Source organism: Rana temporaria, chromosome 5 (assembly GCF_905171775.1).
Source record: "Rana temporaria chromosome 5, aRanTem1.1, whole genome shotgun sequence".
Taxonomy (NCBI): domain Eukaryota; kingdom Metazoa; phylum Chordata; class Amphibia; order Anura; family Ranidae; genus Rana; species Rana temporaria.
The window spans coordinates 53,273,773-53,301,561 of record NC_053493.1 but is presented as its reverse complement, the minus strand read 5'-3'; the positions used below and the strand labels follow the sequence as shown (position 1 = coordinate 53,301,561).

At 40.7% G+C, this 27,789-nt stretch overlaps 1 protein-coding gene across 2 annotated transcripts in view; it reads left to right on the top strand.

The window, feature by feature from the left end:
- The window catches only part of ODAD2 (outer dynein arm docking complex subunit 2), a 234,072-nt gene that overhangs the window by 81,114 nt on the left and 125,169 nt on the right, over positions 1 to 27,789 (top strand). For both annotated transcript variants that reach the window (XM_040352587.1, XM_040352586.1), the window contains exons 12-13: positions 15,500 to 15,646; positions 23,545 to 23,754. In XM_040352587.1, the coding sequence (XP_040208521.1) occupies positions 15,500 to 15,646; positions 23,545 to 23,754 (357 nt within the window). The remainder of the gene's footprint in view (positions 1 to 15,499; positions 15,647 to 23,544; positions 23,755 to 27,789) is intronic.

Sequence of the window (27,789 nt, the reverse complement as noted above, 5' to 3'; positions counted from 1 at the left end):
TGCCGCAGTCACGGAAAAAATCGCTGATCGCCGCCATTAGTAGTAAAAAAAAAATTTTATAAAAATGCAATAAAACTATTCCCTATTTTGTAAACACTATACATTTTGCGCAAACCAATCGATAAACGCTTATTGCGATTTTTTTTACCAAAAATAGCAAGAAGAATACGTATCGGCCTAAACTGAGGAAAAATATTTTTTTTTTATATATTTTTGTGGGATATTTATTATAGAAAAAAGGAAAAAATATAAAAACATTTTCAAAATTGTCGCTCTATTTTTGTTTATAGCACAAAAAATAAAAACCGCAGAGGTGATCAAATACCACCAAAAGAAAGCTCTATTTGTGGGGAAAAAAGGACGCCAATTTTGTTTGGGAGCCACGTCGCACGACCGCGCAATTGTCAGTTAAAGCGACGCAGTGCCGAGTCGCAAAAACTGGCCGGGTCCTTTACCTGCATTTTGGTCTGGGTCTTAAGTGGTTAATGTCATTAAAAACGATCGTGTGTGGGTTCCAGAGCATTTTTCACGACGTTAAAATTAAAAATTTAGAACATGCTCTAATTTTTGGGAATGGTGTAAACAAGCAGTGATTCCCCTTATGGGTGGAGCTCCGCTTTAATAATTAATGCTACCAAAATTAGTCTGTGCTGTAATTTGCCTCCAGCATATTTCCTGCTTCTTCTTGCTAGGGGCGGCAATTTTACTAAAGCCCAGAGCCTCTAAGCAGCAGTAAATCTTTAGGCTGCCAGTAAATCTGCCTCTATATTTTTGCCACAGTGCAGAAAAAAAGAGAGCAACTGAGCAACTGAGCATGTGCCGAGCAGGGTAAGACAGTGTGATTTATTTACTAAAATGGGAAAGTGCAAAATCTGGTGCAGCTGCAGCTCTGTATAGGAACCAATCAGCTTCCAGGTTTTTGTTGTCAAAGCTTAATTGAACAAGCTGAAGTTAGAAGCTGATTGGCTACTATGCACAGCTCTAGGAAAAGTAATGAGATCCAACAAATGAATTAAAAAAGGTGAAAACAAGCATTTTATTAAAAACAAAAAGCACTTCTTTATCAATCTGTAAAAAATGTCATTCAATCAGGGTTTACATCTACTTTAAATGGGCCCTTTAACCACTTGCTTACTGGGCACATATACCCCCTTCCTGCCCAGGCGAAATTTTAGCTTTTGGCACTGTCACGCTTTGAATGACAATTGCAACGTGGCTCCCAAACAAAATTGGCGTCCTTTTTTTCCCACAAATAGAGCTTTCTTTTGGTGGTATTTTATCACATGTGCGGTTTTTATTTTTTGCACTATAAACAAAAATAGAGCGACAATTTTGAAAAAAACACAATATTTTTAAGTTTTTGCTATAATAAATATCCCATTTTAAAAACAATATATATTTTTTTCAGTTTAGTCCGATACGTATTCTTCTACATATTTTTGGTTAAAAAAAAAAACGCAAAATGCGTATAGTGATTGGTTTGCGCAAACGTTACAACGTCTACAAAATAGGGGATAGAATTATTACTTTTTTTTTATTATTATTATTTTTTTTACTAGTAATGACGGTGATATGCGATTTTTGTCACAACTGCGATATTACGGCGGACACATCGGACACTTTTGACACATTTTTGGGACCATTCACATTTATACAGCGAACACTGCTATAAAAATGCACTGGTTACTGTATACATGTGACTGGCAGGGAAGGGGTTAACACTAGGGGGCATCAAGGGGTTAAATATGTACCCTGGGAGTGATTCTTACTGGGACTGACTGGGGGAGGTGACCAATGGTTGTCCCTATGTACAAGGGACACACCATTGGTCTCCTCTCCCTGACAGGACGTGGAGCTCTGTGTTTACACACAGAGCTCCACGTCCCTGGCTCTGTGACTGCCGACCGAGGGTGCCTGGCGGACATCGCAGCCGCCAGGCTCACGCATCGGCACCTTGTGACATGGCGGGCACGCGCACGCCCCCCAGTGGCCGTATATAGACGGCCTCCCGACAGGACAGAGCCACTTTGCGGTGTATATAGTCGGTCGCAGGGTGGAAAGAGGTTAATATAGAAGGAATACTAACTAAAAGGAGATAAACGTGCAACCTTGTGGGAGCCTCAGATAAAAAGTTTGCACAAAGAGGATACGTATCAGGACAATGGTGCAGATATTTCACCCCTGTAGGAACTCTTTGATCTGTATTGTTAAAGGGATTGTAAAGGTAAAAGTTTTTTCACCTTAATGCATTCTATGCATTAAGGTGAAAAAACATCTGCGGATTAGTGGCCCCCCCGAGCCCCTGTTTACTTACCTGACCTCTTGAAAGTTCCACGCCGTAAAAACGCTAGCTTCTCGACCAGGCTTCTCGGCTCATTCACTGGTTGATTGAAAGCAGCACAGCCATTGGCTGGGGCTGCTGTCAATCACATTTAATGACGTGCGCCAGGGGCGAGGCCGAGTCATACAGTGAGCGGCTATGGCCGCCGGCTGTATCACAGGAGCGTGCCCACAAGAGCTCATCACCATTCTCGCTCGCATGAAGGTGATGAGTTCTTACGAGGGGGAAATGAGACCGCCACCGAGGGACCCCAGAAGACCAGGTTCGGGGCCACTCTGTGCAAAACAAGTGGCACAGTGGAGGTAAGTATAACATGTTTGTTATTTAACATTTATAGACTGAAAGTTTCATGTCCTTAAAAAAAACGTTGCACCTATTCTGGTTACAAATACTACAATAAAGATTTTCCTTTTTATGTTCTAGCACTGTGTTGATGGGAAAAGATTGCTCATGCGTTTGCAAAAAAAATGAAACTTATGGAAATAAGTAGACCCAAAAGCGTTTTGGGCTTCCTAGAATTGACAGCGGTCCACCTTATTTTTATTACTCAGTAAACTGAGTTTTTTGTAGAGCAGAGCATGAGGAACACCTGTAATTAAAATGACTATCACATGGTTAGTCATCACCCAGCAGGTCTCGGAACTTTATAGCGCACGTAGACGGGCGCCGTTAATTGTAGTCTTTGTTAGTCTTGTCAGTCTTGTTGTATGTGCTCAGGAACTTTAAAACATTAATTAGACAATTTTTAATCGCACGAATTGTGCTAAATAAATTTAATATTTGATATATTTCTAATTAAGTCTCTTGGTCAATTACTGCTACTAATAGTAACCCTCTTATCTAAACTCTATAGTTTTCCCTTAAACTAATTCCTATCCCCCAACTCATTCATTTCATTAATTCATTTTATGCTTAATAAGGTTACAGTAACAGCACCATTATTTATCGGATGACCTCATATAGGTATCTTTAATTTAGGGTACCTATTTAATCAGTGACTTCACTTGCGTTTTTCTCCCCTTCCCCTTTTCCTAAAAATATTATTTTCACTCCTTTAACTTTCCAGTTTCTGAGACCTAAATTGCTTAAATGTTCTTAATGTTCCACTCATTTGGTGTCCAGACAAAAGAACGGTTAGCTTTCCTATTCTAATCATTTCTCAGGGATCTGTCTGTGGGTGTATCTCCAGATTCTTTTCCTGGCTGCTCATTCATCTTTTCCTAAGATCCTCAGAGAGACCTTTCTTATATCTACTGCACAATAACATATACAACAGTCATTTGTCCTTTTCACATGGCTGAAGTGAAAACATCTGAATGTATGTCACTGAATAAATGCATTATATATCAAAAGAAATCTAAAGGGGAATTGTCCTTGTTGCCCACATCAACCAGTCATTCTCTAACATTTTTGCTGGTTAAAGGATAATGGTAGTTGTTAGCTGATTGGTTGCTATAATCCATAGACTTTCTTTAAAAAAAATAATAATAATTCTTTTAGTAAAACTATAAAGTCATTGTTGTCCATCTGTGTTGGTAAGGCTATTTATGGTCCCTGGATGCACCTTCATATCATTGGTAATTTTAATAATCTTAGAGAACTTTACTACAGTCATGAGTGTGCACAGTCTATTGCATTAGGGTGTGCACCCTAAAGCGCAAACACACATGTGTCTATATATATATATATATATATATATGGCTCCGGCAGGGAGATCAATCTCCCTGTTGACACAGTGAAAGGTATGTGCATAATCACTTCTCTTATGGCAGAGCTGGTAAGATGGAGATCTTTTCCATCTTCCTGCTGGCACACAAAATGATAATGTTAATGCGCATGGGGTGATTAGGGTGTGCCTAGGCACAACCGGCACACCCTGTGCGCACACCTATGACTACAGTTTTAGGTCAGGTGTGGACAAATTTCATCAGGATTCCAGACAACAACACCAAATTAACTCAAGTGGGACTTTAAATATGCCTCTAATAGTCAACAACCATAGAAGTTTTTACATATTATGTATTCCAAAAAAAAAAAACATTTAAAACATGTCCTACAAAACAATATACACATATTATGGTAAAATGACATTGTGCAGGTCATATCATCAATATCAACCTATTCACCATATGTTGGTAGAAAATATAAATGAGGTTGATGTATGTTATTGGCGCATTTCGCATCTTCAGGACCCTTTAGACCTCCAATATATCCACATGAACACAAATGTAATGTTTAATACTTAAAAACCACAAAATCTCAAATAATATAAAGAGAGACATATATCAAACAATCAAAAGTAATACAGGTCCTCTATCCTCCAAGGATGACTGAAAGAAACAAGAACAAGCAAAGCAAAGCAGATGCAAATGAGATAAAATAGAACAAAGCAAAACAAGTCCAATAAAACAAAACAGAACATAACAAAACAAAATGACACATAACAAAAAACACAAAACAAACATATATTACAGCTGCCATAACCTTAAAAACTCCCACCAAACTTAATTGTAACCCATCAAAATAAAGACAACTACAGTTTATAGGCCATAGCAGCCATTTATTAAATAACAATAATATACAACTTTATGACAAGCAATATCAGTACAGTCACAGACCTCCTTAAAAGTCTAGGGTCTTTGAGGTCAACTGACCGGCTGTATCTACCACCAAAATTAACTTCAAGGCCCCCAGATGTAAATACACAGACATCTGGGACAATTTACTATAAAGATACCCTCAATACAGCCTAATAACTCAATTTATTACAGCCTTAACTTAAATTGGTATGGTACACCCGTACCTGAGATGGGCCCAACCCATCCTTCTCCAAAATTGTTAACTATTACTGCCTTCAAAGACCCTGAGACCCCTGCCAGCTGATACGACACGTCCCAGAACTTGACAGACCCCGGGAATGCATTGCAAAGCCTACTAATTTTCCAAACCTCTGAAGTAACTGCCCAAGCAAAAGTAATGGAACAAGAGACAAACCAAAAGACAAGGTAACCATAAGAAAGATTTTAAGGGAAGGGAGGGCAGGAGAAGATTGTTTTTCACTGTACCAGCTCTGACTGGCCATGAGGAGAAGGCACCACCCAACATCAACCCACCAATGCCACACCCTGCCCCACCCTTGTCCCCTCTATTTAGGAAAGATCATTTATTTTTAAATAGAGGCAAAAAAAATTGAACCCTGTTAACTCCAGCCTGTCTTGCAAACCTAGCCATGTCAGGCCCCCCGCCTATGTTGCCCATCTAGCTCCAAGCCTTATTCTTTTCAGAGCAAATCATTGCACAATAAAACAAAACAAATCAACATGAACAAAAAAAAACATTGACAAGACAAAACAAAACCAACCAAAACAAGACAAAATAAAACAGAAATGGTTCCAGACAAGTAAAGAGAGCAATGATTGACAAAAGTGGAGGGAATCAGCTGATGATCAGGATAAGAACTGACAAGCTGAATACAAATATAGTCCAAACAATCAAAGGAAAAATCTAAAGCATGAACAGAGCTATCGATCAAGCACAGACTTAAAGTTCTGGCCTCACTTTAAAGTCCACTAATGAGGGTAGGTTTCGGGGCTGCCCATTGTTAGATATCAGTGGGTATAACTTCGATCTAACAATGGGCATCCTGTCTTGTGAACCTTGGATTGATCCAATGGTTCCTCATATCAGTATCAGATCTCTTGTGCCCCTACATATTAGTGGCTTCCTCCAACTTAGGTATTACTTAAGGTACTTAGGTATATTGACTATGGTATACGTATATGACGGTAAGTATTACTGTAAACTTACTTTGGGTGCTAGACAGATGCCCTAATTACATTCTTTAAAACAAACCTGAGTCACCTAAAATGACTATTGGTAAGAAGAAACACGAGAACTGCCATTTCTGAATTGTTTTTGAAAGTATAACTATTTTGGCTGCTGTCCTTTTCATTTTATTTCAGCATGGTTGGTCATTATTCCGAACAAGCATGCGCATTTGAGGTGACAATGTGCTTCACTGGCTGCGTGCTTGGTTCATATTTCTGTCATAGGAGGCCCCCCTTAACATATAATTACCTCCTCCCTTTAGTTTCTTATTATAGAGTTATTTTTACCAAAACAGAATAGTATGGGTCACAGCATACTGCAGAGGAACTATACAGCATTATCCAAACAACATTCTTTTACATAATTAGACTTAATGTAATTATGTCTAATTTGATGTGACTCTACTGCCACCCCAACTCAATTGTCATTTCATTCGGCCTAATTTCCTTCTGAATTCTTAATCTTTTTCAGTTATTTCCACATAGCTTTTTCATAAATTTCAGGTTTTAGTTTACCTCGGTGACTTATGCCTCTTCTAGATTTCCAAAATAACACAAGCTAGACCTCCTGTACACATGTAATCGAATTAGCCGGCTGAGCTCATGACACGCTGTGGTCACAGCATGTTCTGTTTAGGTAAGGTTGTGTAGTTTAGATTTCCCCACAAATGTTTTCATGACTTAAACTGTTTGTTAGTTGGAGACAGGCATATTTCAACCCTAAATGCCATCCCGTGTACACTTCTCTTTGAAACAGCCGTCTTCCTTTTTCTGTTACCTCATAAATCCCTTTTGGCCACATGACCTCGCTAAAGATCAAGCAGGAGGCCAGTTTCTCTGGTTGCTCTCTAAGGTCCAATAACACAAACTGAATGTGTATTAGACAGTCTCAGCGTAACACTGTAAAAAATTTAATATAATAACACTCAAGCATGTAATTACCATTGCTTAAGGCCTTATTAGTTGCTTTGATACTGTGTGGGTGTGATTCAAATGAACATTTTTCCAGGGTACCCGTGTGCTAGGAACATTAACTTTGGAACTAAAATGTCATATTATGAGTTACGTTTTACACATTTTGAATACTGAAGTAAAATAATGCCACAGTTGTCAGATTTCCCAAAATAAATGTATAAACAGAACGGCCCACAATTTTTTCTTATGTATTTATGTAGTGTTGACAATTTAAGCAGCACTTTACATACTGTATTCACATCAATCGCTGTCCTCATTGAGTTCTTAAGGTCCCTACATCACATGCATTTAGACAATTATTCTACCAGCAGGTCTTTGGAGTGTGGGAGGAAACTTTAGTGTCTGGAGGAAACCTATGCAAGCAAAGGGAGAACCTGCAAACTCCATGCAGATAGTCCTGGTTGGGAAGCAAAATTAGGACCACAGTACTGCAAGGCAGTAGTGCTAAACCTATGTGCTGCCCTCAAGTTTTAACCCTAAAGTTAACTTCTACTTTCCCCATAAATGAATAGTAGTAGTTAGACACCTTCAACTGGACTTGTTCTGTAAAGTTGAATATGTTTTGCCATTTATTGAACTAGATACATTGGGGTAGATTCAGATAGATTAGCGGATCTTTAGATCCGCGTAATCTATCTGATTTACGATCCGCCGGCGCAAGTTTGAGAGGCTAGTGCTGTATTCAGAAAGCACTTACCTCGAAACTTGCGCCGGCAGATCGTAAATCCCCCGGCGGAATTCAAATTCCACGGCTAGGGGGAGTGTAATATTTAAATCAGGCGCGTCCCCGCTAAATTTCACAGCGTGCATTGCTCCAAATGACGTCGCTAGGACGTCATTGGTTTCGACGGGAACGTAAATTACGTCCATCCGTATTCCCAAACGACGTAAAATTTCAAAACTCGGAGCGGGAACGACGGCCATACTTAACATAGGATACGCCGCATATAGCAGGAGTAACTATCCACCGGAAAAAGCCGAACGCAAACGACGTAAAAAAAAAGCGATGGGCGGGCGTTCGTTTCTGAATCGGCGGATCTCCTCATTTGCATATTTGTCGCGAATACAAATGGAAATGCCACCTAGCGGCCGGCGGGAGATTGCAGCCTAAGATCCGACGGTGTAAGTCACTTACACCTGTCGGATCTAAGGGAGATCTATCCGTAACTGATTCTTATGAATCAGTCGCATAGATCTGACGGTCAGATCTCAGAGATACGACGGCGTATCAGGAGATACGCCGTCATGATGAAGGAAAAAAGCTGGGACAGCCGCACTCCAAAAAAACTCCTCCTTTATTAAAAATCACAAAATACATGCCACAGCAAAAAACAGCACAACAAAAGAAAAGCTGACGTTTCGCACTATTCCTTAGTGCTTCTTCATAGCTCGTTTGAGCGGTTACCCACTCTCTCAGATACGCCGTCATATCTCTATCTGAATCTGCCCCCCAATCTCAGAGTTTCAGGAAAATATCCCAACATTTACAAATAAATATATACGCTGCGCTTTCCAAAGTCATACACTATACCAGTGTAATAAGAAACATATAAAAACCTTCAATAGTGAAAAAACGTCTTTCCTAACAGTGAAAAGTGACAATAGTGCAATAAATGAACACATATATTAAGTATAAAAAAATAAATATATAAAAGATGTGTATATAAAAGCATAAACAATGATGATAATTAATATAAAGTGCTACTGTGCAAAGAAGTGCAATTCCCACTTTTATGATCCTGTATAGATTATCAGTGACCCACTGATGCATAAAAAAGTGCTCCTGTGCAAGTGCATAGCATCCAGTATTATATAGTTTTATCAATATTGCATTGTTGGGTTATTTAACCACTTCCATACTGGGCACTTACGCCCCTTCCTGCCCAAGCCAATTTTCAGCTTTCAGCACTGTCGCACTTTGAATGACAATTGCGCGGTCGTGCTACACTGTACCCAAACAATTTTTTTATCATTTTGTTCCCACAAATAGAGCTTTCTTTTGGTGGTATTTGATCACCTCTGCGGTTTTTATTTTTTGCGCTATAAACAAAAGAAGAGTGACAATTTAAAAAAAAAACAAAATTTTTTACTTTTTTATTTAATAAATATCACATTTTTTTTTAAAAAAAACGTTTTTTTTCCTCAGTTTAGGCCGATATGTATTCTTCTACATATTTTTGGTAAAAAAAAATCGCAATGATCATATATTGATTGGTTTGCGCAAAAGTTATAGCGTTTACAAAATAGCTGATAGATTTATGGCATTTTTATTTTATTTTTTTTACTAGTATTGGCGGCGATTTGCGATTTTTTTTACTGTCACCGTGACATTGCGGCGAACACATCGGACACTTTTGACACGTTTTTGGCGCCATTCACATTTATACAGCGATTAATGCGATAAATATGCACTAATTACTGTATAAATGTGACTGGCATTCAAGGGGTTAACACTAGGGGGTGAGGGAGGGGTTAATATGTATACCTAAATTGTGTTCTAACTGTGGGTGAAGGGGGGTGACTGGGGGAGGTGACCGATCTATGTCCCTATGTACAAGGGACACAGATCGGTCTCCTCTCTCCCCTGACAGGACGTGGAGCTCTGTGTTTACACACAGAGCTCCACGTCTTGTCCCTGTAGCCGCTGATTCCGAGTGCCTGGCGGACATCGCGACCGCCAGGCACGCGCATCGGCATCTCGGGGACGCGCCGGGCGCTCGCGCGCCCCCCAGTGGCCGCAAGAATACAGGACGTCATATGACGTCCTGTTGAATTTTCAGAGTAACCGTGGAGCCGCCATTTGACGATGGCCCGGTACTCTAGTGGTTAAAGAAGTGCTCCTGTGCAAGTGTAAGGTATCCAAAAAGAGTCTATCCACGTGTAATAAAGTTCATGCGATTATACAACTGCTAGGTGATCCAGAACATGCTGTAGTGTTCCTCACTCTGGTGCTCCCCTTAGGTATTTAATGCTCGCATCAGAGCGTGTGAGTTTGCGATTAAGCGCAGTCAAAACATGCATATGAACCACCTTTGGGCTCTTGTAGTTACACCGGAATCCTGGATTTGTCAGTATGGTACCTCGGTAAGTGTATGAAATAAAGACTTGATAGTGTAATAGAGTTTTAACGGTTTAATAAACAGAAAGCAACCCCCCACCAACTGGGGTACTCACATAGAGCTAGTGCACCCCTCTATGCCAGGTAAAACAATGGTAAATACCAGACTGGTATCGGGATGGTATGTTGTTCCTCTCTGACAGATCACCTTTGCAAATGTGCCATCCTGTCCTCTTCCCTACGCGTCTCAATACAGGGGTTTCCGTATGTTCTTAAGGGGGAAATCTAATTGGACGGTCAACTTGTCAATCTATATAGAGCTCCCACGGCCATTTTGGTGTAGCCTTAGGACACTCTAGTGTTACATCACTATAGTTCAATGGAAACAGCACATAGACCTCTATTGCCCAGATACAACTGCTGGTACTGGCACAACATCTATCCCATTATGACTTTGGAAAGCGCAGTGTATATATTTGTTTATCCACATTTGCATGATATATGAGGCATGTTTAACGCTTGAAGCTGATTTTTGATAATTAGGGCAGTTTGGATTAGTGGAGGCTCACAGGACTCTTTATATTTGAAATCCCAACATTTACAGCCACCCGAATGGGTTTTCACTTCTATCTATGAACTTCACACGTTAACAACAGTTCACATGCCTTGAACGATTGAATGCCTTGAATGAGTAGCTCCAGTTCCAGACTCTATGGCACCTTGGTGACTGCATAATGCAACCAGAAAGGGTAGTTTCGCAAGTTCTCTCACTTACTGTCATGTTCTTGGACAATCAACATCTGCCTTGCAACATTTCATGATGACTGAGTTATCCATCCGTGTATACTGGCATATGCTCCTGGTACTCATTACAGCTAATATAATGCATTACCATCCATTGTGGTACGCTGCAGCACATGTGTTTTTTTGTATTGCCTTGGTGCATTGGGGTACATAACAACATCCTCTATGTGCATTTACAATGACGTAGAGATGGATCACCCACTCACTTTAACACATTCGCGCTCAGCTTAGGTTGGTACCCTAATGCCGCGTACACACGACCGGTTTGTTTGATGAAAACGGTCTGATGGACCGTTTTCATCAGACCAAACCGATCATGTGTGGGCCCCATCTGTTATTTATCCATCGGTTAAAAAAAATGGAACTTGCTTTAAAATTATCTGATGGATACCTAACCGATAGATAAAAAACGATCGTCTGTAGGCACGTCCATCGGTTAAAAATCCACGCATGCTCAGAATCAAGTCGACGCATGCTTGGAAGCATTGAACTTCATTTTTTCAGCACATCGTTGTGTTTTACGTCACCGCGTTCTGACACAATAGTTTTTTTAACTGATGGTGTGTAGGCACGACTGACCATCAGTCAGCTTCATCGGATAACTGATGGAAAAATCCATCAGACCGTTTTCATCGGATTGACCGGTCGTGTGTACATGGCATTAGACTTACCAAGTACTATGAACACTAGATCTTTTCCTGGGCACCTCTTGCGATTAACTAATATCTGAGCACCCCTTGGGAGGTCACAGCCTGGCAATGGTTCCAGAGAGCAGCCTTACCCAGCACCAGTTGATTTCTAAAGGTCATCCCCATTTTGAGGTTTGGAGAAAGATAAGTCCTAACAACAGAAGCTGTTTTACTTTTTGCTGAACCAGCTGATTTACATATTTACTTCAGTCATGCCCAGAGGTGACATCTCAACCCTTCTAGGTTGCAAATTGATAAAGAGAGCAATAGCCAGCAGAGAACTAGGTGGTGGAGCCCATAATATGTTAGGGGGTTTTCCTGCATCTCATCCAAAGTGATGTGAGTAATTCCAATAGCTCTTCCCCTATAAATAGAAAGACGCATATGAGAGAGTTTGAAAAGGCTGCACACCCTAAAAACTCCAAAATGGACTGGTTTCCCCAAGGGTTTTTTGAGCAGCTAAATATTTGAATGAATGTACTTTGGTTTTAATACATTTTAGATTTTTTAGATTTATTAAAACCAAAATACTTTGAATCAAATATTTAGCTGCTAAAAAAAAAACCTTGGGGAAACCAGTCCATTTTACAGCCCTTCGCCTTTCCTCCCTTCTTCCCCCCTAATGTAATTTCCCAGCAGCTAGAGCCTCAATGATTACATCTCTGTAAGGAACTGGTCCTTGCAATTCTTCCCAGATGTGACTCCTGCCAGACTTTTTATATAGAGATCTTTCCCAAGATGCCCCACATGGACAGGGACAGGGCTGCCACTACCTCATTATCTATGGCCATACCCCACATAGCTTGAGGCTCTGAGGAAGAAGGTACTACTTCAAAACGCATCAGCAAGCAGTGGCCCTGATGTCCTCTTCTTTGCCATATGGAGACTGTCAGTTTCAGGACAGAATTAGGTGGCTTTTACAAGCGTTAGTTATCCACATGTTTGTGAGTTGTTTAATTTTGTTTTTATCAATAAATTTACTTGAGATAATGCACAAGCCCAGTGCGCCCTCTTTTATTTACTTTTTTCACACCCCACTTAAGCCAGCCATACACGGTTTGTATCTGGGCTGGTTTAGCAGGAACCTACGAGATTCGAACCATTAATGGAGAGGCTGAATGTAACAAGTTGATTGATCGATCAACTTGGGTACAACCAGCCTCCAGGATTTGCCTGCGATTATAGCTAGTGGCTGCTATAACCGCTAACCGATAATAACTTTCTTCTCCCGGCGGGGGCAGCTTACACTGACCCCCACCCGGGAGAATACAATTGCTCAGCAGGAGGAATTCCCCTGTCAACACGGTCTGTGTTGATGGGGGAATCGCGCAAACAGGTTGCAGGAAAGATATTATATTGTCTATGGCCTGCCTTACTCTTCTGGGAGCCTTTAGCAGCTAACTGGGCAACTACACAGTCTATCCTGATTACGAGGGTTCCTGCTTGACCCTAACTATGATAGCACCTGGTGGCCAGTTTGAGAAACCACACTGGGCAATCTTGTGTCCCTATCCTATAGCAATAAACCACACTGCAACGGAAAGGTGTGAATGAGCCCTGCGTATACACAGCAAATATTTGCAGATCTGTGAACCTTCAGTAAATCAACTTGTTATGCTCAGTGCTGTCGAATTTCTATAAAAGGAACTGAGCTGTCATTCAATCCAGTTTTCAGTATGATATTTATGGAAATCGGTTGGAAATATGGTGTTTGTCCTTTCCTAGTTCCAATAGTAATTGCTTTTCATTACCATAGATGACTTTAGCAGTTCAGCTCCCCATGTTAGAATTTTCTGGGTCAAAAAGAAAAAAATTCTCATTTAGAGGAATTAAACTTCCGGAACGTTTACTTCTAATTGGCTAGGGTGAGAGGCTTGTATGACACAGAGGACTATTTTCTGTAACTGCCTTGAGGTCAGCTGGAGTTTAGGTAGGGGATGTACTGCATAGTGTTAATAGCAGATTTGTCTTTTTCCATTTATTCTGGTCATTTTTCAGCTTTAGAAAGAAGACAGGCTTATCAAAAATGACCCAAACTGCTTGGAAATTGATGTTAATAATAATAAAAGACATCTTATACATAGTCTGCTGCAAGTAAGTTAAAAGGCAGCACCATCCAAAACTGATGTCTGTGTTTTAAGTGTCCTGCTGGGTACAAACTTGTTTGTTGAACTAGCTTTAGATTGATTGGGAAAGAGTTTTAATTCCTGTCAACTTTTGATTTCTGCCTGTGACCCCATTTGGGATATTTTTCTTAATTTCCTGTCCAAGTATTGAGACTGGAAAGTAATAAAAATGCCAGAAATTTTCTCCCTTCCCCATTCTACTACAGGTGTGCTTTTCTTTTCATTTCATGTATTTCCCCATTGGGAAGATTTTCCATTACTTCCTGTTCTGACACAAACAATATTAAAGTGGGAAGGGCTCTAACCCATAGCACATAAAAAATAAGAAAATGGATGAACTTTAAATTACTTGCCATCTTCTTACACGTCTTGGATTGGCAGGATATACCTACAATGTCCGTCTCCAAACACAATAATAATGCCACTCTCTTGCTGTGTGACATTGCTAAATTGCTTATGCTTCCTAGTGCCTGCAACAGACAGATGACATCATGTCAGCCAAGGCAACATCACTGGACTGGAGTTCAATGACTGATTTGTACTGATAAAAGGTCTTTGAAAAAAATATACCTTTTTGTATGTTGATACCTAGTGGATTACACTCTTATGCCATGTACACCCGATCGGAATTTACAACAAATGTTCGATGGGACCTTGTTGTCGGAAATTCCGACCGTGTGTAGGCTCCATCGGACATTTGCTGTCGGAATTTCCGACAACAAAAATTGATATGTGGAAAACTTCTCCACCATTTTTTTCTATGTATACCCTTAAGTCTGACTTGACAGGAAACATTCTCAGCCATGCATCAGTCCCACCCAGAAGTACACCAAGGGGGAGATCAACGGAGATCCGTGCAACTATCCACCTGTCATTTTTTTTCTGTTTCAATGGTTTTTATTAGTAAAGAATATAGCTGGTTCTTAAATTTCCCGACAACAAGTTTTGTTGTTGGAAATTCCGATCGTGTGTACACAATTCCGATACACAAAATTCCACGCATGCTCAGAATTATTTTGCTCGGCTTGTCGTACGCGTTGTACGTCACCGCGTTCTTAAGGTTCGGAAATTCCGCCAACATTTGTGTGACCGTGTGTATGCAAGACAAGTTTGAGCCAACATCCGTCGGAAAAAAATCCACGGTTTTGTTGTCGGAATGTCCGATTGTCTGTACGCGGCATTATAATAATAGCAATGAGTATGATTGTAGCTGATTTTAATTGTATTGAGGCACTTCAATCATTTGGGCAGTGAACTGGGCGCTCAGTTTTGGGGCCTACTCCTAGACACCTGATCCAACTTAACAGATTCCTATAGTTTCACTGTATATGACAGTAGTGTTCTATTGTATTTTTTGACAGAGTGTCTGAACCACAAATTGTCAGCCAATTGTTCATGAAAATGTTTTTTCTTATTTTTTTTGTTTTTTACTGAAATAAAAAAAAATATTGAAACAGAAAAATACATACTGATAATGTATATTGTGACATATCAAGAATTATTTATGCACACCTGTAAATTTACTTGCTGTGTATATACAATTAACCACAAACATAAATTATACCAGTATCGCTCTTTTTATTACTACTTTTGTTTTTATTTTGATTTGTTATTATTTTATTACTTGCATTATTATTTTCTGATTACTTATTATAACATTATTGTTTATTCTTGTTTAGGGGGGAAACCAGACAGCCACTATTATTGCTCTATGTTCAATGAGAGATTTTAATCTTGCTCATGAAACCTGTCAGCTGGCTATAAGAGATGTTGGAGGACTAGAACTTCTTATTAACTTGCTGGATACAGAAGAGATAAAGTGTAAGGTATGAAAACCTTATTAAACTAAATGTGTAGCAGATATAATTTGTCTTACTTTCAGATACATACAAATGTTATATTTCATATATTTTTATTTTATTTCACTATATATATATATATATATAGGCCCGGCTTCACATACATTGGCACATATTTATGCCGGCGTAGTGTATCGAATATACGATACGCCGACGCAGTGCAGAGAGGCAAGCACAGTATTCACCAAGCACTTGCTCCCACTCGCTCTCAAATCTACGCTGGGTTTCCTCTGCGTATTCCGGCGTAGGTGGAAGTGGGCGTGAGCCATGCTAATGAGGCGTGACCCCATGCAAATGATGGGCCAAGCATCATAGAAGTACTTAAAACGTGGCCGCATCCCAGTGCGCATGCTCAGAATCACGTCGAATCAACTGCCTACGGCGTGAACGTAACCTACGCCCAGCCCTATTCACGTACTACGAAAACTACGTAAAATACGACGGCTGTGTTCCCTGGTCCATACTTTAGCATGAGTTGCGCCTCATATATGGGGCTTAACTTTACGCCGGACGTACGACTTACGCGCACCAGTCGTAGCTTGCGTCGGGCGCAAGTATGTTTGTGAATCGGCGTACCTCCCTCATTTGCATATGTGCATAGAAAATCCATGGGAGCGGCAAATGCGCCCAGCGTAAATATGCGCCTATGATACGCCGGTGTAGACAAGTTATGTCGGTCGGATGAAGCCTATTTTCAGGCGTATCTAGTTTTGTGGGCACCGTGCACACATACGACGGCGCATATTTACACTTACGCGGCGTATCTCGAGATACGTCGGCGTAAGTGCTTTGTGAATCCGGGACAATATTTTTTTCTTTTAATTAAAATAAAATTTACCAAAACTGTTAAAGTTCCCCTAACACACCGAAGTATTGCCACTGAATTAATTGTTTTTTTATCTTTTTTATGCGACACTGAGATCCTAGAACAAAAGAGATCTGTTGGTGCTTTTTGATGGTGTTAGTTATGGCATGCAATAAAATAAGTGATTAAGGGTTTAATTAATACAAGACATTGGATTTATCAGTACGCTCGTGTTTACATGCCTGGGAAGCATGGGTGGTCCATTTATCCATATTATTAAAATGGGGGGTGTAATGGCGCTTACCAATAAAATAAACAATAAAATATATTCCACATAAACGCACAACGATGTATGAAGTATCCAATAAAACGTGTTCCACTCCTATTTCCTTATATCCCACCATACATCAAAAACTATGATGTGCGGGATGGAGATTGTGAATATAATGAGATCAAAATTATACAATGACTAAAAAAGATTTTCCAGTCAATAAAATATAAAATGTGAAAAAAAGTATTTGCAATAAATGACGTGATAAAATCCAGTGCAAACAATAATTAATAAATAAGTGAAAAAATACCATCAATAAGATGAATAAAAATACACCTTAAAAATATTTATAAAAGAATTTCAATAAGTGCACTAAAGTGTGTTCAAAAAAAGGAAAGAATAGCGTTCAAGCAATTAGTGTTCACAAAGATATATGTGCTTCAATAAATCTCCAAAGTGCACGGTGCTCCATAAAAGTCCAAAATATCAAGGTGCTTGATTGAATATTTCCCCAGAAGTGCAATAGTGCTTGTACAAAGATGATACTGCAATCACCGCACGGTCATTCAGTGTAGTTGTGCAGATCTTAATAAAGGAAATTCTAGCCTCTCACCTTAGGACAGGCTAGATAAAGCCTATATTGATGTCAGTATGGCCCAACAGGTTCAGTTGTGGATGTCAAACTCCAGGCCAGCTCACTCCAGTCATCCAACCACGGATCTCCCAGAACGCTCACAGACTGGCACTCAACAGAAGCACAAAAGGGATTCCCATAGTGTAGTAGGCAAGATTCAGTTTAATAAAAATAGTAATAACTCACATTTAAAATTCGCTGTGATCAGCATGCAAATGATGACAGGTAAAAAACAGCAGCAGTTTCTCCGCTCTCGGCCGCGAGCGGAGATGACGTCACCGACGGCACTCCTCCTCATACAGTCAGCCCCGTAAAAAAAATGACAGGTGGATAGTTGCACGGATCTTCGTTAATCTCCACCTTGGTGTACTTCTGGGTGGGACTGATGCATGGCTCAGAATGTTTCCTGTCAAGTCAGACTTAAGGGTATACATAGAAAACAATGGTGGAGAAGTTTTCCACATATCAAAATAAGGGGGAAAAAAAGAAACAAAGAGAGGGGTAGGGACATGAAGTGACATCATCTTGCTCTTGGTAGAGAAGTTTAGCCATTTAGGGATCGAAGCCTCATGGAACAGATAAGTGTGTGTCTAAAAGTAGATAGTATCGCAGGAGAAAAAACTATTTCTGTGGTCTAGACCCTGAGTGTTAACCCAAAGAAAACAAGTATAGAAATTCTCATATAACTGACAATTATCAAATGTTTCAAAACGAGGTTGGGGTAGGTAGGGACAGGAAGGTGTGTTGGATGTTCTGCATAACAGGTCTACCCAATGTTGCACATTAAGGTCTTGCATAATGAGGTTCCAGCTTTTCTTTACGATGTCATAGAGTTCTAGGGTGTTGTGTAGTTTGGATGACAGGATCCCCATCGATTGTAACCCCCTAGTATGATTGAGGAGTTCCTTTTTTTTTTAAGGAAGGGAGGTTTATTTCAAAGGTTTTGCTGTTAGGCATTACACTGCATTCATTACATGGTGGTAAATTGTTTACCTTTGAAAGGAGTACCCCTAAGGCCGCGTACACACGACCGGTCCAAACCGATAAAAACGGACTGAAGTTCAGTTTCATCGGTCCAAACCGACCGTGTGTACGGCCCATCAGTCTGTTGTCCTTTGGACAAAAATGAGAGAACTTGCTTTAAAATCGAACCGATGGACGGCTAACAATCGGTCAAAACCGATGGTTAGTACACAAAAGCATCGGTTCAAAACCTGCGCATGCTCAGAATCAAGTCGACGTATGCTTGGAAGCATTGAACTTCGCTTTTTTCAGCACGTCCTGTGTTTTACGTCACCGTGTTCTGACCCGATCGGTTTTTGAACTGATGTTGTGTACGCACATCAGACCATCAGTCTGCTTCAGTGGTGAACCGATGAAAACGGTCTGTCGGACCATTCTCATCGGATGGATCGACCGTTTGTACGCGACCTTAGAGATAGTTTAAGGAATGTGGAGGTAGCAGTTTGGAGGACACAGCTCGCCGCTGTCTGACCTGCTACAAGGTCCCACAGCTCGCCGCTGTCACCCGCTGTTTGACCCGCTAACCAAGATAGGGTAAGTGCCGGGCAGATGATGGGTAGAGTAGTGGCATTTGATGGGGCACAGTGGCAGCATTTCATGGGGCACAATGGCAGCATTTTATCGGCACAGTGGCAGCATTTCATGGGGCACAGGGGCAGCATTTGATGGGCACAGTGGCAGCATTTAAAGGGGCAGCATTAAAAGGGGGACAGTGGCAGTATTTGATGGGCACAGTGGCGGCAATTGATGACATAGTGGTGGAAATTATTTGCACAGTTGCTGAAATTGATGGCGAAGTGGCTGCATTTGATGGGGCAGTGGCTGTGTTTGATGGCACAGTGGCTGCATTTGATGGCACAGTGGCTGCATTTAATGGCACAGTGGCTGCAATTGATGGGCACAGTGACTGCATTTGATGGGCACAGTGGCTGCGTTTGATGGCACAGTAGTGGCATTTGATGGGGCACAGTGGCAGCATTTGATGGCACAGAGGCGGTATTTGATGGGCACAGTGGTAGCATGTGATGGCACAATGGTGGCATTTGATGGCACAGTGGCAGCATTTGATGGGCACAGTGGCTGCCATTGATGGGCATAGTGGCTGCATTTGATGGGCACAGTGAGGCTGCAATTGATGTTTTTTTTTAATTCAGCTTGTTTGCGCTCCCCAAAAAGTTTGAGTACCAGCCTTCACTGCACTAGGATTTTGTAAATAGCAGAGATGAACTCTTTAAATTATTAATATTCAAAATACCGTATAGAAGGCACATCTTCAATCCAGCTTCCTCAAAAGTCCTGACAGCGCTTTTCTACAGCAACAAGTTTGTCTTGGACAAAGCCGTGTACAAGTATCACATTCACCTCCTGTCTCTGCTTACATGTCAATTGCTGTGTTCCAAGCCTCACTCTGAGTCCCGCACTGCTCATTGTACTCCTCCTGTGCCTCCTCCACTTGTCTGATGCACAGAGATCTCTCCAGTATCTGCTGTCTTTAACAGCTCATCTAGCATAACTGGAGATTAGGGAGTATTCCCCCTCAGCAGCATCACCCCCAAACCTCCACATTCAGCGTAAGGCACATGTGTGTATGTAAAGAGCAAATGGGGTTTGTCAGCCATTCCTTCTGTAAGAGCCTCCATGTAGTTCCTGAGATACTTTTTGGCAGAGGTGGTGGTAGTGGGATCACGGAGAGTCCTAAAGGACTGTAGGGTTAAGGCGTCTTTATCTAAGAGTGATCCAGCAATGTTGGGTTGTCTCCAGAAGATAGATGTAGCACTTAGAGAGCTAAAGTAGTATTCTTTAAAGATAGGCTTTATAATGAAAATAATGCCCTCCTGAACCTTAATAGGTGAAAGTATTTTTTTGTAGGTATACAGTCAGTGTACTTTTTCCAAGAAATGCATTCTTCCAGATAAGGATCTGAATCAGAGGAGTAGTTATAGGATGGTTGTGACATTTGGAGCTTGGTTAATGGCTTCAGATGTAAAGATGCAGAGAGAGCTTTAATGAAATGGCTGAAATGGAATCAGATGTAAAGATGCAGAGAGGTCTGTGAGAGCTTTATTCACTGTCTCTTTATTCCTCTTCCTCTCTGTAGCGTTATAGTGGAGCTGGGTGGGGGCCAAAGGCAGTGGGAGACTCGCTAGAGAGGAGAGAGATAGGATCAGATGGAAAAAGTGTGACTTTCTCGTGGCATGATTGTGCTGCCATCTTGGATCCAGTCTGGGAGCTTAGCAGACACCTAACACTCTATTAGTATTTACATGATAGTCTGAAATTGCTGGGAAATGGAGGAAGGGGTCTTGGGGTGTTTGGGTTTGCATCCTATGTTTTGAGTTTTGCCAGTAGTGGGCTGTAGTTGTAGTAAGCAGGCTTAGGCAAGAGAGACCATAAGGTGCATTTGTACTGACATCCATGCAAACTACGTTCCCCTTTTTCCTTGGAACTTTGCTGTAATAACATGTTTGCTTTAACTTTCCCCAGCATTATGCCCTGTGGGGGAGATGTGTTAATATGTTGATACTTCCCATTGGGAGCCATTAGCTAACACTATGCATGGCTATGGGCTCTTATTCCTGGCTTCTCAGATTATCGGGAACCAGCCATGTGATCACTACTGTTTGTCAAATATGTGGCTTCCCCAGCAAAATAAACCTTCAACTTCCATAAACCAATGCACTGGCTGTGTTTATCTGTGTAATTTGTAATAGTTTTTGCACATTTGTCAGTCTATGATAAAACACAGTTTTTTTTGTTTGTTTTTTTACTAAAATTGTGTACCATATATATTCTTAAAAAAAAAATATATATATATATACACATTATCAAGTTAACCAAAGCATAGTGAAGCTGTTAATTATGGTCTGGACATCTAGACATCAACCATAACTGCTGGTCATGAAAAGGTTTAGGTTAAAGTGGTGTTAAACCCAAAACCAAAAATGTAATGTATTACCAATCCCTAGATTTGGTGGCTGCACCAGTTTTCTGTTATTATGCTTTTTTCCCTTTGTTTTTACCTAATGATCTGGCCACTAACACTCCTCATGTATTAAGTCTCATACACACGATCAGACTTCCAACTGACTTTTCCATGGATATTGCTCCGAAGGGCGCTGTGTGTGAACTTGGTATTTCAGGACTTTTTCAGCCAACAAACATGAACATAGTGACGTAATAGACGTACTACGTGGTTTTTCTGCTCTTTACCGCCACCCTTTGGGCAACTTCTGCTATTGTTGTCTGATCTTTAGCATTGGTTCTGAGCATGCGGATTAGCTGACTGTAACAGGCGCTCTCGCCGTCTTAATGCGTTCCACGCTGGACTGCATAGGTGCTCGCACAATGACATCATCGCCTGGCACCGTGTGCGTTCCAGCTTGGAACGTGGAAGTGCGCCGTGAATCACGCCGGTTTCTCCATGCACCTGCCCCGCTCCTATAAGGAGAACAGTGTGCAGACAGCACACTGTTCTATTATTGTCGGCCGTAGCCGGCTTGGCTACCAAGCTACAGCTACCACCTGTCCCTATGCTGAAGAGCTTGTCATACTGGATCGACGCTACCCTCTGTACTGGCATTACTTGGGACCCCCTAAGGTATCCCCCACCAGCAGACCCTGCACTGCAGAATCCCTAGGCTGCTGCAATACCTGCTTAATGGAGAACATTGATCCTCTACAAATGGATAAGTACCATTGTTTTGTAACATTGTTACTCTAGAAATTCCCGGATCATATACACCTTTTCTAAGTACTGTATTTGAATCTACCTTTACGTTATACTACCGCACTGCTTGGGATTACTTACTGTGTCTTCAACTGACCACTTTGCAGTATCTTAAAGGGACATACACTCTCAAATTAGCTGAGCTATAAGTGCCTCTCCTATGCAACTATTAGTTGTTATCACAATTCTTATTTACTACGTGCTTGACATAAGTTCTTACTTGTTTATGGGCCCATGCCCTAAGTTAGTGAACATGTTCGTCTAAAGCTTTCTATGCTAATGGTTGAAGGTATTTCATACCTATTCCTTTTGTGGCCTAATGTATTTCTTTATGTTGAAGTGATATGATGTAGAGAACCCCCAAACTCCTGTTCCCTGATTGGAGTGATGCCTGGGGTCCCGTACTGATAATCACTTGCATTCAGAAGTGCATTGGAATCTTCATGTGTATTGTATACTTTTAAACGCTACGGTTTGGTCGTATGTTGTATTACGTCCAGCCTTAGTAGCTCAATACATTCCTTAATGTGAGAGAGAGATGATGTAGAGAACCCCCAAACTCCTGTGTTTTGATTGGAGTGACGCCTGGGGTCCAATACTGAATTCTCACACAGAGACGTGCATTGAAATCCTTGCTATCCGCAGTTGTGGTTCACTCCCATTCACCAGTGCAGTTACACCGACGTAGGACATTTGTTGCCGGAAAGTTTGTCTGTTCTCACAGCGAACATTTGTCCGATGAAAAAGTGAAAAAGTTTGTCCGAAGGAGCGTACACGGTTGCATTGTCTGCAAAGACAGGTCCGTTGGAGGTTTGTTGTCAAAAAGTCAGATCGTGTGTATGGGCCTTTAGAGTGCCCCCAGTCTGGAAGAAGGAGGACATGGGGCACATTTGGACAAAAGCATTGTCAGTCTGGGTAGAGGGTACTATCAGATTTAAATAAAAGCAAATTGAAGTCAAACTTCAGCTAATTATTTATAAGCAGTTACTACAAACTGTTTTGTTTTTCTTTTGGGATAAAAGCTTTACATAGATAAATAAAGATGATGATTAAAAGCACTCCTGCCTGTGTTAAATGGTTTGTTTCAACTGATAAATTTGCTGGAGAGCTTGTTCTTTTGGAAAAACAACAGACTTACTGGCCAGATCACCAAGGAAAATTAGAAGAAAAAATCCAGCCTAAAAAAGAAAACACATGCAGCCACCACATCTAAGATTTAGTAAGCTGCAATAAAATAAATGTTTGCTTTTTGGCTTAATACTGCTTTAAATTTTAGGTTTAAAAATAGGGTTAGAGATTAGCAGGTTAAGATTTAAAGTCAACACATGTTTCTGAAGTTACATTTTATTATGTATTTTATAATACTGATTTGCCTCTTCAGCCATGTTTTTTATTTCTTATCTAGATTGGTTCATTGAAGATTTTAAAGGAAATTAGTCATAATTCACAAATAAGATCTGCTATTGCTGACCTTGGAGGATTGCAGATAATGGTGAACATACTTGACTGCCAGGAAAAGGATCTGAAATTCTTAGCTGCAGAAACTATTGCAAATGTTGCAAAGTTCAGGCGAGCTCGTCGGACAGTAAGGCAGTATGGTGGCATCAAGAGACTGGTAAGTACTTTCTTTGTTGACTGTTTTGATTTGTCTGTATTTATTGACTTGATTTATTGGTAGTGATATATGGAAGCATCTAGACGTCTAAACCAGGGTTCTCCAAACTACAACTCACAGGCCAAATGCAAGCTTCTGCAAGATTTGAGCTGGTCCACAGCTAGGGTCAGTGGTCTCTCACACAGGTTTTACTCAGGTCTTCAGGTCAGTTTCTCCCCAATATCCACAACTCCCTCGCCTTTCAGTATCCAATGCAGATTCCTCCGGCTCCACTGTCGTTTGCTAGGACTGCTGGCAACAGTCAATCACATGCTGATGTAATGGGACTTTGCAAGGATAAAAACACAGATGGGGACCCTGATGTGAGGAGGGCTCTGGTGAGGATACTGATGTAAGGGGGGAATCTGATGAGCTTAAGTTCATTTGGAATCTCTTTGCTCAGTTGTTCCGAACCATTTCATGCTGATTACAAATAAGCTTCAAGTAAAACTTATTCATTTATTATATATTTTTTTCAATAATTTATAAAGCTGATTTCTATTGAGATGTGAACATTTTTAAAATATACAGTGTGGGCTTCGTACTGAAAAATTTGGAGACCCCTGGTCTTACCTGTCTGTGAAGAGATGGGGTGCAGAAGAAGAACCCTTTCATCACGTAGTTTGAAATTGTCTACATCACATATGTCAAACACAAGGCCTGCAGTTAGAATCTGGCCCTCCAGGGTTTGTCATGTGATCCTCACACCCAGTTTTGCAGCCGGAAATGTGGCAGAACACCATTCTGCCACCTCCAACTTTCACCCTCTGCTCTCACTCCCTGTCCCGCTCCCTGCAAGCTGAGGCAAAGGTGCCTACACAGGGATGTACTAGAGCCAGATAAGGTAGGAGAGAGATGCGAGGACGGGTGGGGTTGCACACTGTGCATAGCGCACCCCTAAATCCTGCAATCTGTAAACAGCACACCCCTGAACATAATGCACCCTTGAACCCTGCACTCTATGCATAACACACTGCTGAACCCTGCACTCTGTACACAGAGCACTTTTGAGCTCTGCACTCTGTACATAACGTACTCTTGACCCCAGAACTTTTTTTCCCTCTGTCTTTAGTTTTAATAGTTCTTTATTGAGCTAAAGTGGCATACAACAACAGCAGTAAGAGTACATATATGATGCACAGTTAGGCATATATGATCAGGGAAAAAACAGGAAAACTATAAGTATCATGGAAAATACAACACTGTGGGAGCCCAGCACTTTTTACGTATCATACCCCAGATACAGCCGGCCCATTGAGGGCAACTATACTGCTAATGTGAGCTTGAGACCCCTGGTCTACAGCAAAGTCATCTTTTGGACAAAGTGTATAATCCCTATAAAGTGTATCTTTAGCTAAATTGCCAAAACAGTTTTAGTTTTGGATAGTAGGGAAGAATTAGAACCCTAATCTGATGTTTATTGCTGCCTATTTCCCCACTAGGTACATTGGGCCAGATCCACAAAAGGGATACGATGGCGTATCTGCTGATACGCCGTCGTATCCCTGTTTCTATCTATGCAACTGATCCACAGAATCAGTTTCGCATAGATAGACAGAAGATCCGACAGGTGTAATAGTTTTACACTGTCGGATTTTAGGATGCAGTACCGCGGCCGCCGCTGGGGGGAGTTTGCATCGTAAACCAGCATCGGGTATGCAAATTAGGCATTACGGCGGATCCACAACGGTTTTTCGCGTTCGCTACGTCGCCGCTAGTCTAGTTTCCCGTCGCAAATTTACACTTTTTTTTGGTGCCCTAACTTTAGTCAGCAAGCGTATTGCTGTCTAAAGTATGGTCGTCGTTCCTGCGTCGAAATTTAAAAATCAACGTCGTTTGCGTAAGCCGTCCGGGAATACGGAATTACGCTACACGCGTCGCCGTTCGAAAAAATGACGTCACGGCGCGCAATGCACGGCGGGAATTCGGAAACGGAGCATGCGCAGTACGTCCGGCGCGGGAGCGCGCCTAATTTAAATGGGACTCGCCCCATTTGAATTGGCCCGCCTTGCGCCGGACTCATTTAGGATACACCGCCGCAAATTTCCAGGTAAGTGCTTTGTGGATCGGGCACTAACTTGGAAAAATTGCGGCGGTGTAACTTAAATCGGAAAATTTAAGTTGCGCCCGGGCTTCGTGGATCTGGCCCATTAAGCCTATTTGTTTAGAGTCAGAAAGTGATAGAAAATACAAAATTTTGAGTTGTCAGAGATGAGGGGAAACCTTTCAATGTTGACTAGACATGTGCAGACTGGAATATTTTGTTTAGTTTTTTCGTTTTCGTTTGGAAAATAAATTTATTTAGTTACTCCCGAAAATCGTTTTGATTTATTTTGTTTTTCGTTGGGGAATAGCTTTCGTCCGAAAATCCAATAATACTTGGTTTCTGTCGAATGGTCAAAAGAATATTCGCCAGAACATCGAATCTTTGTTGGATTCTGTCTAATGGTCAAAAATATTCGACGGAACGTCGAATCTTTACGTCGAATCGTACATTTCCGTTCGAATATTCCGCCTACAAGAATTCTAATGTTGTATGACTAGTAATAATGTCGAATCTATTCTCTATAATATCGAATCTATTTTCTCATAAATCGAAATCTATTCTCTGTAATGTCGAATCTATTATTTCTATAGTGTCGAATCTTTTCTCTATAATGTCGAATCTTTTCTCTATGATGTCGAATCTTTTCCCTATAATGTCGAATCTCTCTATATCGAATTTTTACCGCAACGAAAACGAAAATAAAGCATTTTTTATGTCGGATCTTTTGGTTTTCGTTTCTTGCACTTTCGTTATCGTTTGTTAAAACGATAACGAAAAAAAACAGATTTTCGGACGAAAATGCATTCTAACGAAAACGAATGCACATGTCTAATGTTGACCGCTGACGACTCTTTCAGAGGGGAATACCCCTTATTTTGTAGCAATTTCCCCTCACTTCCTTTTGTGTCTCTGAAATAGAAAAAGAAGGAAAATTCCCCCCAACAACACACTGCCAGCAAAAATTAACTGAAAGGGTTTAACCCTTATCCTATTATATCCACTTTTAAGGCCTACTCAAGGCCTGACATGTTTTTCACTTTTCCTCACAGACTCATAGGTAAAATAACTAGTGCTAAGTGAGATCACTTGAACCTGAGTTGGGCACTATTGCTTTAATTTGTATGACTTTGGCTTTAAACTTAGGAGAACAGTGTTGCTTTGTTAGAGAAACCAACATTTTCTGTCCAAATAACCCTCCAACTGTGAAAATGTGGTTTTATTTTATCACAAGCATTTCTCAAAAGAAAAACAATAAACCTCAAAAGAGCTGTGTGACTTTTACTGAAGATAAAATGCTGATGTTTTAACACCCGATACTACAACAACGCCCCTTTGTAAGCACTCATAAAATTGACAATACATGTCCAGCACTATAATTGTGTTTTGCCAATTTTTTAAATTTCTGGGATTTTCATTATGCTGCGATTTATGGCAGACAGATTTATAACTTGTAAAGTTTATGAGCAGAATTAATTAATCATTGACAGCGGGGCAGTATACTGCATTAGCGGTAGCTCCTCCCACTTTTGGCTTGTACATCTAACTTTTCAATAAGTAATTTTCCAGTTCCATAACTTGGCTCCATTTGAAATGCTTTGGAGGAATAAAAAATTCCATTTGAGATCTTTAAAATGAATATTGGGGGGGAGACTGGAATGCGACTTTCGTGGGTATGTTCAGTGTCTGGAAAATACCATTTGTTTCAAAGACACTTAATAAAAATTAATCGATGCCTGATGAGAAGACAGTTGTAATTTAAATAAACAAAAACAGCCCTCAGTCTGTTCTCTGTACAACTAACAGGAAAAAAACATGTATGTTAATGTAAAATGTGCAGTGACTGTGGTTTAACTTTCTTTTACTCCAAATCTTCATGTAAGACAAAATAAAAGTGACCCTGTCACTACTGGGAGAAAATGGAAGTAAAACACCCAGCGTAAGAAAAAAAT